The following is a 17,937-nucleotide window of genomic DNA, read 5'->3' on the forward strand; positions in this document are numbered from 1 at the left end:
TGTGAGATACAAGAAGCTGGGCTAGGTGGGCCTAGGGCTTGATCCAGCAGAGCTATTCTTATGTTCTTAAATCAGATACCTTACTGTAGGTCAAAGTGTGTCGTGACATCTTGTGATGAAAAAGGTGTTCCAGACATATCTAGATCTGGGATTGAATTTGGGATATGTGGAATGTAAGGAATGTGCTCTATCCTTAATCTCCAAAAACAGATCCATTCATTTTGGAACAAATTAGACCTACAAGTAGTCCTTATTTGTTGTAGGTTCCTGTTGTTCCGAAAACAAAATATATGCTCCTACTTTCTACATCTAAACCGGCACGGTATGAATAAAATGTTAGCAATACATCACTGATGGGGTCTGAGCTACCACCATCCATCACCAAGAAACTGGCACACAAGAGTTACTAAGGGACTATCTAAATGGCAGAGGAAGCTGGGATCCTCCGCTCCAGGCCGTTAATACAGTTGGGAGATTTTATTTTACCGCAAATGTAGCACACGCTCATTTTGTTCAACTAGCCAACTGCAAAGCATCTCGCTGCCTGCTGACATCTGTACCAATCTTTCTTATTCTGGTGCTGGAGGCCTTGTAATTACTCCCATCAAAAGATGTTTACTTCTGTCTGCCTCGTTCATGTAATGAGGGGAAATAAAAACTGTCATTTTTAAAAGCCTCTTTGAAATGCACACAAGAATCAAAACTTTTTTAAAAAGAAAAAATGCAAGCACAAGACAAACATGGTATCTTACAAGAGGGGGAAAGAGCAAGGCCCAGACACGAGGCTCACCAGCTAGAGAACCAGAGACATTTTAGAACTCTACACAAGCACAATCTAGTTTGGGTTTGAATTCAGCTTCAGGTTTCAAGTTTCTAGTCCTTATGGATAAAAATAGACACCCCCCCCCCCAAATACAGCATGCTTGTAGACTCATGACTTACCACTACTAAGTGCATTCCAATACAGCAAGTATCCTACTCTAGAGCAGAACCCTTCCTTGCTGCCCTTTACACTTGGAACCCAAGACACCTGTTTGGTGTGGGGACACACACCTCAAAACCCACCTTTTCTGTGAAGCCCCTGAGTTTTCAACCCTCATCCCCCCCCCCCACCTAGAAGGAACAGCAGGTATGAACACTTGAATTTGCTTTTGTATTTAGGAACCTATCTTCCAGGCAACCTCTGGCAGGGACCTTTCCCAATCCTACCTGGAGCTGCCAGGCTTCACACCTGAGCCCATCTCCATCCAAAGCAGGTACTCCACAACTGAGCTTCAGTTCTCATCCCATGTCTCCCCCCCCCACACCCTGCTTCCTCCCCCTCCCTCACCTTGTCATCTCACCCACCCAGCCCAGGGACTGTGTAGTCCTTGAGGCAGAACCTTGCAAGGGATATTTTTGGTGGTTTTATGCTGACCGGTAATGCAAATTTGATTTATTTGTCGTCTTTATTTGGTTTTCATTTTGCATTTTTGTCCCCTTCTTGTTATGACAAGAGACAGCCTACCAGACAGAAAGACAGGATGAAACTGTTTTTGACGGTTGTAATCTACAACATGATGTCGGACTTTATTGTGTCAAGAGGGCTGCTTCAGGCTGCAGCCAGCTTTCAGACCCCAAGCTGAAGACTAGACCGCAAGTGTTTCAAAGGCAAGAAAGATCCCTCTTCAAGCAAACCTGTAAGAAGCAGTCCCCCACCCACCCACCCACCCACCTCGACCTCCAACACTGACAATATTTTCTGATCATGCAAACAGTTTGCTTAACCCCCCAGGGCCAGGCAGAGATGGAGATTTGCGCACAAGGAGCTCCACTTAAGTAAATATCAACAAGGTTAAAGGATTGATCAGGTGGAAAATACTGCAAGCCAAGCAGGGCTCACAGGCAGCTGGAAACAAACAAACCAGTTAAAAAAAGAAAAGAAACTGTTGGAGAGGCTGAGGAGTGCTTTAGATCTCCAAAAGCAGGACAGATGATTTGCAGCTGTAAAATCCCAGCTGCTGGAGGCCAGAGAGAAGGGGAGCAAAGCAGCAGCTCTCCGGCTGAAGAGACGTCCTTGAGGGAAGCACACTGCCGGGTTACTGCTTTATTTTACGGACTGGCACAAGGCGACACTGGCAAGGAAGCAGGCGCTTCCCCAGGAGCCGTGATGGCATTGCCCAGGTCTGCAATGAGGGAGGAGCTGTAGAGCCCTGCAAAGGCACTCGCTGGACATTTCAAGGTCACTGGGCAGCGGCGGAGATGGTACACCCGACACTGCTCTTTCCTTGCAATTGATGTCTTGGGAAGCGGCGCTGGCCTAGTGCTTAGTCACCTGGGCTGCATGGTTTCAGGCAGCACTTAGGGGCTGCCCAGGAGGACTCTCCTCTGTATAGAAAAAACATATCTCAAGGAGACAAGGCTCCAAACCTCCCCCCCCCCCCAATATGCTTTTTTCTGTGCAGGGCAGAGGGGAAGACCATTTTTGTTCCTCTGTTTGGAGTACTCCATCATGCAAGTAATGCATAACTGATTTATGGAGTTCAGTCAAGGATGGCAGCCACTAGACGCAGATGGCTTTCAAGGGGGGTTGGAAAAAAGGGGAGAGGAGGTTATCTGTGGTTACTAAGCAGGGAGGCTAAATGGAGGTGAATGTAAGCAAGCCTGGGGGTCTGCCACTCCACACCAGCAACTAGGGTGCAACTGTGGGAGAGGTCCACTTGCAAGCGTCTGGGGTGCTTGTGGCTGGACTCTGTGGGGAAGTAAGAGGGTGGGACTGAGAAACTCCTGGTCCAATCCAATACCTCTTGTATTCCAGGTGAGTATCCATCAGCCTTCCAAGACAATTCGTTCCTGGCTCAAGTTTAAAGTTAAAGAATGAGTTTGGCAGAGAGGGTGGCTTATTAGACTGGGACCAGAGAGGAAGAGAGCTCAAGGTTCAAATCCCACATCAATTTTAAAGTTCACCAGGCAATGCTGCAAGGTGCCTACTCCGGATCACAGTTTCAGCGTAAAGGTAAACATACCCATTTTTATTTTGTTGGAAATGAATGCATTATATTGCGCAATTCATGCACAGAGTACTTTACAGAAATGACAGTGAATAGAGATCCCTGTCCCAAGGGGCTTACAGTTCAATAAAGAAACACAAGTAAGGACCCAAAAGGAGACAACCCCAGAGTGGAAGGGGAGGGTCAGTGGGCCTATACTAGAAATGTCCACACACGCGCACGCACATGCGTGCGCGCAAGATCTCTAGCAGTCTTCGGAACACAGGACTCTTATTTCTATCTAGATCTCATTTTTGTCTAGTGGGTCATGATAGATTATGGTTTTTAAAAGAGGGCCACATTGCTAAAAAGTTTGGGAAGTGCTGTACTAGAGAATTATTGCAGTTACATATTATTAACAGTATTTATATACCGCTTTTCAACAAAAAGTTCACAAAGCGGTTTACAGAGAAAATCAAACAAACAACGAATGGCTCCCTGTCCCAAAAGGGCTCACAATCTAAAAAGATGCAAAAGAACACCAGCAGACAGCCACTAGAACAGACACTGCTGGGGTGAGGAGGGCCAGTTACTCTCCCCCTGCTAAAAAGAGGACACCTACTTGAAAAAGTGTCTTAGACTTGTTCTTGTTAGATAAAATGTTCTTAGACTTAAAGCAGGGGAGGAGGACTGAGAGGGAAGATGAGTTGTGAGAAAGGATTGGATGGAAGTAGAGTGCACCTGTGTGTAGCAGGCAGCAAGACATAAAGGTCAGTGTCATCTGAGGAAACATGGGACCTTCAGATGCTTGAGAGTAGTGGAAACGCAGCACAGAAGGTCACAGGACTGGATGGACCAAGCTATAAGGAAGGTGGAGGGTTAAAGCAGACAAAGACATGGGTCTTCTATTAATAATGAAGATAAAGGGGAAAATGTTAAAGACATGTGCATTCAATCTCAACCTCTTGCACCATCAAGACTAAAATTAATTTGCCACTTCTAGGACAAAAACCACCATTTTCCAGAGCTAGATATGGACACCAGAGCAGAGAAACTGAACAAAGAGAAGCTTCCCACAGTCAGAGAGTAATGCAACTGTGTGGTCCAAGTCACACTTGCTAACGGCACTCTCCTTTTCCTACCCATCTCTGAAGCCTGGAGCGCGCATGGGTGCTTTTAGCCATACCTCCTCCGTGTGAGCATTTTTAACCCTATATAAATGCAACAGCACTAACAAACTGGAAGGCATTCCAAGCTTCTTGCTGTCTGTGTCTGATTCATCAATGATGTATTCATTTACAAAGTAAGTCATCAGAGCAGCTGGCAAAATCCCCTACCGAGAACTAACCAGCTTTCATGGCTGTGCAACCATCAATAATATTTGAGGAAAGCTGTGCCATTTTCCATGGAACTGCGAATGTTCTTTTAAAAAGTTACTTTGATTTTAAACCATGAGGTCTTCAGTGAGTAACAATGACCAAGAACACTCCAAGGCGTGCAAGGTGAACCAACAGACATCTACTCATAAAGCAAGTAACTGTACCTTCCCACCCCTGGTGACAAAACTGAGTAATGCTGAGAAATCCTGGCCATTGCCAGTCAATAACTGGAATTGTCCACTTTTGGGGCCAACACAGAAAACATGTCCTTGAATAGTTGAAGAATTTTTCACCAGATCATTATGGACAACAGTGGAAGCAAGATGAAAATCCCCCCCCCCCCCCAGAGATGCAAAGGGAATGAATGAATTCCCACATGAATTGGTTAAGAGTCTGAATATTCCTCCTGTTTCAGCTCAGGGAGACTGGCTCCAGGAAAATCTAGAAGGCAGCATGTTCATTTGCTTAGAGGGAGTCAATTCAATCGCCAGCCACGTAGCCAGGAGAAAAATGTATAACACAATGTTCAAGGTAACAGAACACAGGGAAAAAAACATCGCTTAGGAAAGCATAACAGAGCTCAAATTAGCAATTGCAATAAAAAGTAAATTGCACCGTTTTATATGAACGTTGCAGCAGGGGTGGGAGTGGGGTAAGGCAGGATTCCAAATGGTTTGCCAGTCTCCCAGAAATTTGGGTGTTATAGGCAAGGAATGCGTCGATTGCAAATACAGTACAAATCTTGGTAACATTCAGAATTGGGAAGGGGAATCAGGGCACAGAAAAACCACTCTCTATAAAAACAAAAGAGGAGATAATACATGGCGCCTGGATTAAAAACCTAAGCACAGATGTTGGCTATTAAACATGTGGCACTTTGTTCAATAGGATTTGAACTCAGTCAGGGTAGGGGGAGATGGGGGAACAATTAAAATGTGCAACAATAAGCGCAAATGAAAAATTCAACTCCCGTAAGTGCTCCAGCCAGCCTTCTGTTACGTGGTGCTTTCACTGCAAACATTTCAATTAGGGATTTTATGTCCCCATCTTGAAACAAGGGCAAAATAATTCTTGCCTGAAGATAAGTGCATAGGTGGGAACATAAAACCAGGTAGAAATCCACTCGTCTTGCTCCCTGTGATTAAACCCTGTCTGCACAAGGAGAGTCCTTCTATCGTGTTCATGGAAAGGGAAGCTGCTCCGTTTGTCAGAGGTGGTCTTCCTTATGCTGGAAAAGTTTCACCACAACAACTAGGTTTGAAAGCATGTGCCTTGCACCTGGCGTACTGACAGAGGTGATATCAGCTGTGGCTTCCTGTTGAGTAGAGCCAAACCCAATTGTTGTTTCATTATGTGCAAAACCACTCCAAGTCTTGCAGTTCTCGGATGTGCTGGCCCTCTCATTCGAGGCCAACATCCCTTCTCTGCAAATTTCCAGGATCCTTGTTTGCTAAATTCATTCCCCGCTTGACATACATGCTTAATTCTCTTCTATTTGTATAGCTTTTCAAAATGCTACAGGGGAAAATAAATGGAAGACTTGCCTCAATCTGTCTTCCTGTCTTACTCCTTTGGACAGCCTCTTCATGAAAATAAATAGGTATTTAAAATCCTGCTAAAACTATTGATACATGCAAATTAATTGAGAGAGTGGAGACTACAGCTGGAGGAGGCGATGTAATCTGGATGCCTGTTACACCAGAACAAAGGATTACAGGATGGATTTCTGATCAGCTCTGGATCTTTTCCAATTTAGGGATCAACACAGAATATTAAAGGACTGGCAGAAATGTCTTCCGATTTGATGAAAAGCATTTTATGCCCATTACTGCGGAGATAAGGTGAACCTTTTCCTTCTGCTGCATTGCCCCAGGATAGACAGGGTCAAGAAAAACGGGAGATGGTCTTCCATCCCAATTTGTAAGACGCCAGTAGAGCATTTTCTTCAGCACAGAGCTAGCAAATTCACACATGACACAGCACATAAATGCTACTTTACGCAAAAGGTAGACCCTCTAGTCCAGTAGTGTGGCAGTTCTTCAAAAGAAGGTCTATTCAGCCCTGCATTGAACCCATGTACAGAGTGTTCTGTCACTGAGCTCTGGCCCTTCTCCATATTAATCTGAGTATCAAAATCTTCAAGAAAAGACTCAGTCCTTTATAACTCCGGCACTGAATTGGAAAAAGGCCAACAGCACAAAATAAGAGATTATACTGCTCTGTCTGCCCATCAAGTCCCTTCCCATCCCTCACCCCCAGTCAGGAAAACAGCTTGTGTTATCAAGTTCCAGGAAATTTAAAGCAAAACACACACTATAGCCAAATGGTTGGTTCCTTTAAGCTTATTTACTGATATTTGAATGCTTTAATTTTCTATTTCCCAGATTCCAGAAAAAAAAACCAAAGAACTCTTTTTTAAATGACCAATATTTTGTTCCAAAAACATACAACCTTATCAGCTAATTAATAAAAGAACTATTTTACAAACATACATACATCTGGATAATTAGAACAATAAATTCTTTTCTTTTTCTTAGACATTCAAACATGATCAGTTAAAAATACAGAATTAATAAGAGGGCTTTTTTTGTATTTTGCTTTTCAAAGAATATTTCCAGATTGGATTAAGATGCTTTTTTCCTCCTTAAAAATAAAGTCTGTTAGAAGGAATACATGATTGTATGGTGAAAGAAAATAAAAACATATTTCTAGTCATTAGAAAGTTTCAACAACTTTTTTTTTTAAAGCAAAGTAGTGTCCTGGTTGAGATGTGTCCTTTTTGGAGAACACCTGCTTTTCAGCTGGCACGTGAGAAAGGGGTAGATGGGATGGGGGGGAGGGTCAATATTCACTTATCAAAAGGTAACCTGGGTTGAAGTTTGAGATGGGGAAACAAGTGCAAGTAAATATACACACACCTCCCTCCATCAAAAAGGAGAAAGCACAGCATGCTGGGAGTATAATCATGGCAAAGTAAGAGGGTGGGGAACCCAAGACTGCACAGTTCTTTTCAAGACTTGTTCATTAAGAGGCAAAGACCCCTTTCCTTGGAAGCCGCCAACCTTTTTTTTTCCTATCTAAACTTTGACACCAAACATCCATGAGTAGTAGGAGTTTTGACCCTGCTCCCCAAAGGACAGATTAGCTGTGTAACATGTGGGTGTCAGCCTAAAACAGAGGATGGACCCAGACCTACTGTGCAAAAAACTGCACAATATCATAGTGGTTACCCTCTTTCTACTCCCTGGTTTTAAACACTGATGTCTGAACTACTCATGGAACAGAACAAAGGTGGTAGAATGGATTATATCATTGTAGACTGCAAGTCTGGGGGGTGGAAAAAATCATGTTTTTTAAATGTCTGCTTCATTAAAATTCCAATTCCCTGCAAGTATAGTTCAGAAAGAAGCAGGCTGAACTCTCTGCCCAAGATACTCGTTTTCTATGTGCAGGAAGCCTTTTCAAACTTGGAAAAACATTCTGAAATAAAATCCTACCCCCTCCCCCAAATCTATCAAGTCTTCAGATGCTGCTGTGAAGAATCCAATTACTGCACTGGCTTAGTAAAAGGGTGGATTCCACAAGAAAACTGGTGCTAATGAGAGGCATAGAGCAAAATGGAATTTCTCTCTCTCTCTCTCTCTCTCTCTCTCACACACACACACACACACACACACTCACTTGCTCTAACCCTCCCCTTCTTGCAGATTATGAGGCCCTGTGAAGAGATCACAACCTTCTTGGTCTAAAAGCGCCTGTGCTTGTGGTCCCAGATACCCACCTCTGTGGCACACACAGTTGTCTGCTATACCCCATCAGGGTTCTATGGCCTCCTTCCACTTTATGTGGTGATGAGGCTCAGATGGCACAAGTGCTGGCTATGTAGGAAGCTGCCATGTGAATTTTGCCAGAATCCCTAGAGGCTGGTTCCAAAAACCTAAATTAGAGTGCAAAAAAAAAAAAAAAAAAAAAAAAAAAAAAAGCCTGCAAGTGCTGTGGTCATCACCACATTCTTCTGTTCATGAAGCTTTTGTTACTTGTATTTTCAGCTGGGTGTGGGGAAGGGAGAGGAGATTTGGGAAAATAAAGGAAGGAGAGCTGTCATCCACAGAAGGGAACATTCACTGCCAACAGCAAAGGACAGAAAAGATCTCTTTGGCTGGAATTCCTCATGGCTATTCTAGTACGTTAAAACACAGAAACATATGAGAAGCCCCACAAAGTGCATATGAGTGTTGACCCTCTTCACAAACACAAAGCTGTGCCTCAGGTCCTGTTGTACAGTAGATGCGCTAGGGACTAAAGGCCCCCCTCTGCCGATTTTAGGTCACAGTGCTGGAGCAGGCCATCTGCATGTCTCACTACCCCACAACCTTAGAGCTGAGTAATGCCCTTAACAGGAAGATTGCATAATATGGCACAGACAAGCCTGCAAAAATAAAGCAACTACCAACCATTCAAGACCACACCACTCTGTTTCATTTCCCAGATGAAAAAAAAAAGATGTTCTCATCCACTTTGGAGGACCGAACAAGCTTCAGGCTCAGCCACTAACCCTGCATTCTGCTGACCTGATTTTGACAACTCGACCCCACACATCTTTTAAGGTTGCTGAAGCCATGCCTCAGGTGGTCCCCCCGCTGTTGTTCTGTGGCAGCAATCATACTGGAAGCACAAAGAACAGGAAAAAAGATCTCTGAATTCTTGCCTCAAAAAGCAAAGGAGGACTGAACTCAATAACTGGAAAAGGAAATTTTAACTGCTCAAAAGGTTCTTGTGCCAAGGAAAGATCAAGATGCAAAATCATGGATCGCTAGGACTGGTGGCAAGGAAGAAAAACAGCTGTAGCGTGACATCAGAGAAAAATGGGATCTGAAACAGAAAGGGGGCACCAAAGTCCTTTCCTGTCTTCCCAGCTCAGATGCAATTCAGTATTCCTAATGCCAAGTGGAAAAAACAGCTTTAGGATTTGGTACTTGAAAATGTTTGGAAGTGAGAGCAAGCGGAGACTTGCAGCACTCAAACTGACAATGGTAACAGGAAGTGCCTGCAGATATGAAAGGAAATCCTTTAGCTCTGGGGAACTTTGTGCCACTGAAGAAGGACAGCAATCCAAGGAACTGGATTCTGAAAAAGTGACCCCCCTGCCCCTCCCAATCAGTTCATGGGCTCCAAATGCTTGAAGGGGAACTAAAAATTATCCCCTGTTCAGTCTGCCTGCTTTAGCTCCAGGAAGGAGAGGGTTTGTGTTTAACATGACTGAGAACAGCAGTTTTGATTCTCTGTTATAACTACAAGGAAAATGGGTTTGTGTGTTAATGGAGAAGGCAGCATGACCTTCATAGCAGAAGGAGAGAAAGAAGGATTCTACACACAGTAGGATCAAAACACATTACAGGGATTTTTAGCCCATTTAGATCTGGCTGGCCAGGGAAGATGAGTCAAGATTTTGGGTACCTGGTGCAAGGGGGAGGGGAGGTAGCGTCAACAGACACTTCCAAAGAGCGTTCCAAAGGGAGAAGCCACATCCTGAACCATCCACCTCATGCAGGCAGCACCCAACCCAGTGCCAGTTCTGGACAAGTAACCCGTCTGGAATGTCCAGTGTTTCAAAATCTGTGCTCTGATCCTGCATATTCCATTCTTGGACAAAGGTTGGTTCAGTTCCAAATGCCAGGATGTCAGAACACAGCTGGAGAAATGGAAGCTGGTTTCCAGCTGCTCTGTTTTTCTTTACTATGGACCCCTCTGTGCTAATCCGTATTTCAAAGAACGTTTGGCAATATTTCAAAGAACTTGGCACAAACAGTGCAAGCCTCCCCCTGCCACACACAATGGTCTGCAAACTCTCTTTCTGGGCACTAACGATTTCTGGCCATGTGCTCAAAAACAGCAATGGAAAACTCCAAAGACAACTGCAACAGATGCACTACTGTGGTTTTAACACATTTCTGATAGGTATGCCCTGATATGGGTTTTTTGTTTGTTTGTTTGAAAGCTAAGTTGTGGCTTTCAAAGGGGAGTGTCAGGTTCAAGATAAATACGGGCGGGGGGGGGGAACTGAACAAAAATACCACCCTTTTCCACTCTATGTCCAACCCCATATGTCAATGAAGGAAACTCCAAAAGGAGAACCAGACGACCACCTTCCAAGTGCCTGACGACTTCTCATTGCACAATGTGATGGAAGCTGTCCACACACTGCTGGCTGCATGCCATTCTAGGGGTAGCTCTTGAGCAGGAGTCTGGTTGCCGGCAGAATCCAATCCAGTGAAAAAAAATGCTGACATTTACCCTGCAGTCTTGAATGAGGCTTCAGGAGCAGAGAAAGTCGATGGCCTACAAACTGGCATTATCTTGTTTTGTTTTGTTTTTTTAAAGCAAAATAAAATACAAATTAAAGTGTGCTTTCAGTACACAGAATGAAGTCAAATAAATACATTGATTTTTTTTATATGTCTAAATACATCTGTATATCCTACACCCAAAGCTTTGTACATTTGGTTTCTTTTTCCTCCTTCCTCTGTTTTGAATTTAAAAAAGTGAATTCCTGTTAGCGAGGAGGAGGACAAAAAAGAAAAAAAAAAAAGAAATCACCTCTCCCTGACTGACAGGTTAGTGCAGAGGCCTAAAAGGAAAGTGCTCCCATCCCCCAATCTGCTGGAGCACCCCTGGCACTTGGATGGTCCCCAGAGAGAAGCTCTTGCCACAGAGTCCAGACAGAAGCCAACAGGTACCCAAGCAAGGCTGATACGCCCGTCCAACTTCCAGAAGCTTGCGGGAAGTTCGACTAACTTTTATCTGAAGAAGAAAACAAAGTAGAAAAATGGGGCGATGAAGGAGGCATGTACAGCTCAAACAGACTACAGTCAAACAGCATTATGGGATGCACTCTCAACCATGCTTACAGTTATTTGTTTCAAGGAAGCTGCTTTTCTAGGGCATGCTCTTGACACTACAGTTCCATGCTTGTCTCTGTCCAAGTGCACGAACAAGCAGAACATCTCTGCTTGTTTACAATATCCTGGAGCAAACACGTGGCTGCATCTTTATAAACTGTACTAATCAGCTAAATGTGAATGGAGGAGAAAAATGACAGTTCTCCCCCAGGTTTCCAGTGATGGTGGTAAAAACAAGAAAAAGAAAGCAAAGGGAAAAGTAGGAGCAGCAGGGAGTTCCAAGCAGCAGCCCCTTCATCAAGTTGCCCACTGCAAGCTGGTTCAGGTGATCTCAATTAGAGCAACTTCACAGTGTTTTTGTAGTGGCACAACAGCAATCAAGTCTTCCACCAGGAAGAACAGCCACTGATGCAAATTGCACCCAAAGGGGTGGATACAAGCCTAACACCACAGAACTTGCAGTGACCTGCTACTGGTCATTCTTGTATGACTCAAACTACTTTATTCAGCCATTTTTGCCCAGTTCTGTCTTAAAAATCTGAATATGCAAAACATCCTCTATGTGGGTTGATTTTTAAAGTACTCAAAAACTGTGACTGGTTGTGAATGCTGCAGCCAGTCTGCCAATGAGGGCCACATAGCGGGAGTAGGCCACTATTACACTCAAGGAACACACTGGCTTCCCATTAGCTTCTGGGTCCAAGGTGTCACCTTTAAATCCCTCCATGGTTAGAGTACTGGAGTCAGAGTTTACCAGTCCTCTAAGATCTCCAGGGAAGGTTCTGTCCTGGGTGCACGATGGCTTACCTGGGAGCCTTCATTTACCAAGGCTTGGTCAGCAAGCACGTGGAGCAGAACCTTCTCTGGAACAATCCCCAGGTGCAGAACTCCTCACCCAGTGAGCCTGAGACCCTTCCCTACATGATTTTAAAATGATGTTCAAAACACACCTATTCTCCTAGCCATTTCAGTTGTGAAACTGGGCTGCCCATTTCTGCTGCTGCTAGAGTATTGCATTGGTGTCTTTCTTTTAAATTGAATTTTTTTGTTGTTGTAAATTGGTTTTATACTCTTTGTTAGCCACCTTGGGACAGTTCGGTGAAATGTGGAATAGAAATGAATGAACATATCAAAAAACAAACATGGGAATGACTCTCAATTTATCTTCTGTTGGATCCCTAGAGCTATCCGTCCGTTCAGACTGACATGCTGGTATTATCATCAGCAGGGAGAGTGCTGGGCTAAAAGGAGAAGGAAGAATCACCTGATGAACCAACCTAGAGGACGAAATGCCTCATCAGCAAATCTAAGCATTGATTTACAATGTTTTGGAGCCAGCAGCTTCTTCTGAAAAAGCAGGAGCCCTAATGAAAGCTCTGAAGACTTGCACAAGAAAGATTAACTGTTCCCTTCACTTGCAGCACTTGGTGATATTTTAACATTGGATTACCATTTAAGAAACAACCCATGTGGGAGGTATACCTGCATGCTCATCAGTGGGGGCTGATCCAGTCAGCCTTTGCCGAAGAAGCGTGGCGTAGTTCTCCTCGACTTCCTGAAAGACAGAACCCATCATACATGCTTTATCTGTGGTCGTCTTTACAGAGAAGTGCGTGACTCAAGAGTGATTGGAAATGTGACCAGCCAGACTTGGAAACAATTCCAGTAGTCCATGTCAAATAATTACTGGGAGGCTGTGCGAAGGAGAAAGTTTCTCATCCTCTTCCGCTATTACTACACCAGGAAATTGATGTTAGTTTTGAATACAGCGGTCTTGAAAATGGGGCAGCAACCCATATAGCAGCCATTTTCAACTGCTGTGCCGTGGCACATTGGTGTGCCGCAAGTGGTTCACAGGTGTGCCACAGGAATTTGGAGAAAAGTCAGTTATTAGTAGGGCCAGTGGGAGATCTGAGCACCCCACTGGCAGCATGGTGTACCTTGTCAGTTGTCAAAAACCTGATGGTGTGCCTTGACAATTTTAGTGCCTTGTCAGAGTGCCATGAGATGAAAAAGGCTGAAAATCACTGCCATATAGCATCAGGTACAATCATTTTTGCATCGCAAAGGTTTTAACTCAGCATCTAGTCTCTCCTCTATAAGCAACTATTACAGGTGGGGCCTCGGTATCTGCAGGGGATCAGTTCCCGGACGCCCCGCAGATACCAAAAACTGTGGATGATCAAATATGCAATTTTGGACCCCATAAGCCCTCTGAAGGGGAGGGCTCAGGTAGAGCCAAGACTGGTTCAACGCATGTCTGGGGGACCTGGGTTGAGCCAGATCCCTGGATATGGAGGCCCCACCTGTATTAACATGACAGTGAGATTTTACATTTTCTAGTATCTTGTCGTCCATGCAGAAGTGATTCTTCTGGCCAAAGAAATGTGACATGGGAGGACTCTGGGTCAATTCCCATGCTGCATTTCCATGAGACCAGACCAATCTCAAGTCCTGTGAAATTGTAGCATCTTCCCCAAATGAACGGCATCTGCAGCAGCCTGTAAGTAGACTATTCTTGTGCAGAGCCAATAGAGAAGCAATTCACACATGTGATTTCATTCACCCCTGGTATTGCCATAGGGGATCTTGGGAATAATCCTGTGCCTGACAAACATAATGGCTCCATATTCATTTGTGGCACAGCAAGAAGCCAAATCCTAGCCTGGCAAAACTAAGTCTCACTCCCTGAGAACTGGATTGCCTCTTGCAGTATTTCTTAGGCAGGTTTATTCAGTGGAGTAGGTGCTATAAGGAAAAGGAACTGTTGTCACCAGCCAAGTTGCAGTGTCCTTAGACTTGCTGCATGCCTCATATCTGGTTAGAACAAGTTTGTTCAATATTCTGATATTTTGAGAACCATGATAAAAAAAAAAAGCAATGAGACACAGGAACCATCTAGCTAGCTGCAAACAAACCAGACTGCATCAGATGACATCTCCCTAGTTCTGGTACGTGACAACTGGTCCTTGCTCTTGAGAAACTGCTCTGTGTTGAAATATGTTCTTCAATAAGAGACTCCTCATGTTTGCCTCCTCCAAGGCTGAACTCCTGGATCTGAACCTGCTAACCTCCCACCTTCTAACCTTACATCTAGATTAGATGACTCCAAGCGCCAGCCCGAAGGCTATATTGGGTCATCTGGATGATTTCATGTGGCCTGCATGGTTCCCCAATCTTTCTGAGCTAAAAATAGCTCCAAAGACACACTTCTGGGAATATAGCACATTCAGCCACTAGAGGAATTAAATGTAATACAATATAATGGGGAAAAAAATATTATTCCATTACATTGCATTATATTCAGCACCTCTGGTGGTTGGAAGAGATATATACCGATGCTGAAAGACCTAGAATATAAACATAAATTAAACTTAATGTCCAACGTTAAACTTCTATGGAGCAGAAACCAAGACGGAAAAAAAGTTCATAATTTGCTTCATAGGTTGCTTGATGCTTCAAAATCCATTCCCTCCTCATCCTGTGCTAGTCAATATTGTCCCTCTGCTCCCCTTCTCCTTCCACTTCCACCCACTTATTGTATTCAATCGAACTCTCAGCACATCAGTTCTCCATGCAATTTTTATTTGTTTTCCAGCCCTCAACGCATTTCAGATATATGATGTGGCCCTTATGCTGAAAGATTTGGAGACCCCTGATCTAGGTTCTCCCTGAAACACCGACTTTTCTCTCCTCATTTCCAAGATTCACATCAAGATCTCACCACAGATGGTGGCCTTCATAAAGGACTTTGACACTCCAGTTTCAGTAAATCCAGACTGATCTCAACAACTTGTACATTTTTCCCCACGATCATCATAATACAGTAGCTTGTCATCCCTGACATTCACGCCTAGTTCCTTCAGTGTGCAGGCTCCACATTTTTCAACATTTTCATCTCTTTTCCTTTGGAAAACTGGGCTGAATTGTTAAGCCCTGAGCAATGTAACAATGCAAAACTGTGAATGTGCCCACATATCCTACGGAGCTTCTACTTACCCTGGTTTTTGGAATTTATGGCATGAAAAATCACCACCAATGTAAGCAAGAGCTGCCATGGAAACCAGTCAAAGGAACATGCATATATCCTGAGGCCTCCATATACGTTATTCCCAAGAAAGCCCCTTTACTTCCCAATTCCCCAATTGCTACATGAATTGGTCTCTCAAAGAAAAAAAACTACAGCCCAGAGGGAAGTCACATGATTCTCTCTCTCTCTCTCTCTCACACACACACACACCCCATACCTTTAAGTGTTCAAGGTCAGCCTCTATCTTCTGTATGTAATGTATTATCTGGGCACGTGACTCTACTGAGAAAGGAGGGCTCAGTACATCTGAGCAGGATTCCTCAGCCGCATCCCAGTGGGAGGCCATTAATTCCTCTGCAAACGGTGAGCTTCCTCTGTCTGACTGGGTATCCCGCTGCATGACCGACTGTTGGCGGGCAGAGTCTGTAGTGTAGTCACCTGCAGTGCACTGTAGAACCAGTGAAGATACCTCCTCGTCTGTGGAGCTCTCCTGAACTGTGCCATATCCATCAAGGATCAAATAATTTCCTGCGAAGAGAACATGTCAATTCAATATGGTTCCAGATAAGAAAAACTCACCTAAGGAGAGAGCTTAATTGGCCGTGAAAGATACATCATCACCACCACATCTCTTTCTGAAATGCAAGCATGGCACCACTGAAACCTTTGGTTAAAGATCAAAATGTATTTAGTACTTACCTGTTTGATGCTTAGGCTCCAGGCAGCCAACTAGCCTACTCTTCACCTCGATCCTTGCACATATTTTCCGGGGTGAGATCATTGGCAATCTACACATGCTCTTTATTACTACTACACACGTTCCAGGGTTTTGTCTTGCAGTTCATAATAGTCACTGAGGCTGGTTCAGACAAAACCCTGGATGTGCCATCTGAACTCAGAATTTTCTTTATTTGTCCATTTTCCTGCTAGAATTTTCAAGGTGGCCAACAGCAAGATATGAACACATAGAAACAATTAAACGTAAATTAAAAATTACTCAGACAGCCAAACCACCAAAACTTGGGCAACACACACAAGCCGCTCCCAGCCCATTTCCAGCCCCTGCTCTGGAGCTCGGACTGTGGTCATCTTTAATTTCTCAGTCCCATTTATCCTGTGGGATTGACTCACCTGAGATCCGCAACTGCACCTCTTCTTCCTCTTTTCTTTCTGCCGCTTCACTTTCTGATTGGTTTTCATCACTGTGGGCTTCATGAGCATCGAAAAAGTGCTCTCCACCATCCTCAGCTCCCACCCCTTCCAACTCTGTTGTGGGCATATCTGGGTTTGTACTCAAGGGGTCCGTTAAGTGACTGCTACTGGACGTATTGTCCCCCGACTGCACGAATTCACCTGAAGTTCGGTGACTGTAACAAGGTCCAAAGTTACTTGCTCCTGTGCCAGAGGGTATCCTGCTAGTCCCAGCTGGGGGTGCCTTGTTATTGTTTGAGTATCGCAGTGCTCTCTGGACACTACTCTCTACTTGGGTCCCCTGAGAATCTGTCCTATGCCTGGAGGAATGCTGCCAGTCTTCCAGTGGTTCCTTTTCAGACATACCCAGCTGCCGCATCAGCAATTGCTTCAATAAACCCACTAAAAGGAAACACAAACAGTCACAAATCTTGGCATACTGATTCATGTCCCTATAAATACACAGAGTCGGTCCCTTACAGTGTTTATCCTAGCATGCCCTGCTTCGACTAGCTGTGGGTCTCCAACTTCCTTGGCAGAGGCCTTTCCCAGCTCTGGTACCCAAGACTCATTTCACTTGTAATGCTGGGTATGAATGACTTTGTCAGTGCAGTGTGTGTACTGTGGCTCCCCCACCCAGACTGCCTCATGTGCAAATAATGTCTTGATTTACAGTCAGTGGTCATCTTATTTGGGAAGCTGAAAGATATAAGCTGCAGCAGGAAACCATAATTTCAGGGCTGAAGGTGTTGAAATATAGTCATGTATGCTTCTCCTGCAAGGCGTGGGAGAGACAGCTGCCAGCTCCTGCGCAAATCTCAGCATCTCCCAGTTTCTCCACTAAGTGGGGCCACAGCAGTGCCATCCTGAAACGCATGGAGTACAAAGGGACACCTGCTCCTCCCCCCAGCTGCTCAATTTAGGTCCAGTTTGACTAGAGATAGGAAGGTGAGACTCCATCACCTATGGCATAAACCACAATGCAGTGCAGGGAAAGGAAGGATCCATTAACTTATCTTTTACACTTCGGCGTGTGTATCTGGCTACACAGGCAGTTTAGATCTCCCTCTTACCTCTAGGATGAGATTGACTTGAGTACGGCATAGCGACTAAGGGCCCAGTCCTAGGCAATTTTCCAGCGCTGATGCAGTTGTGCCAACTGAGTATCCACTACATCCTGTGGTGTGGGGCAGTCACAGAAGCCTCCTCAAAGTAAGGGAATGTTTGTTCCCTTACCTTGGGGCTGCATCGGCGCTGGAAAGTTGGATACGATTGGAACCTAAGAGAGTGAGCTACAAAGCAGGGTTTGTTCAGCATGAGTTTAGCCACTGCCCCAATTAAATAGGTGGCTTTAGGTAAGTCATTCTCCCTCAGCTTCAGTTCCCCGGCTGTAAGACGGGAATAGCATCACATGCTCGTTCCCATGGCTACCACAATAAGGACGCTATCAAGATAAAACCTGTGAAGCG

At 44.5% G+C, this 17,937-nt stretch overlaps 1 protein-coding gene across 4 annotated transcripts in view; it reads right to left on the minus strand.

Annotated features, from left to right (window-relative positions):
• Positions 1-8,309: 8,309 nt before the first annotated feature.
• Positions 8,310-17,937, minus strand: part of ARHGEF12 (Rho guanine nucleotide exchange factor 12) — a 99,663-nt gene continuing 90,035 nt past the window's right edge. For all 4 annotated transcript variants that reach the window (XM_066639269.1, XM_066639267.1, XM_066639268.1 and 1 more), the window contains 4 exons: positions 16,409-16,870; positions 15,495-15,805; positions 12,730-12,802; positions 8,310-11,149 (listed from right to left, as the gene is read on the minus strand). In XM_066639269.1, the coding sequence (XP_066495366.1) occupies positions 11,139-11,149; positions 12,730-12,802; positions 15,495-15,805; positions 16,409-16,870 (857 nt within the window). In that variant the 3' untranslated portion in view covers positions 8,310-11,138. The remainder of the gene's footprint in view (positions 11,150-12,729; positions 12,803-15,494; positions 15,806-16,408; positions 16,871-17,937) is intronic.

The sequence above is a fragment of the Tiliqua scincoides genome, chromosome 11, assembly GCF_035046505.1.
Source record: "Tiliqua scincoides isolate rTilSci1 chromosome 11, rTilSci1.hap2, whole genome shotgun sequence".
In the NCBI taxonomy this organism is placed as follows: Eukaryota; Metazoa; Chordata; class Lepidosauria; order Squamata; family Scincidae; genus Tiliqua; species Tiliqua scincoides.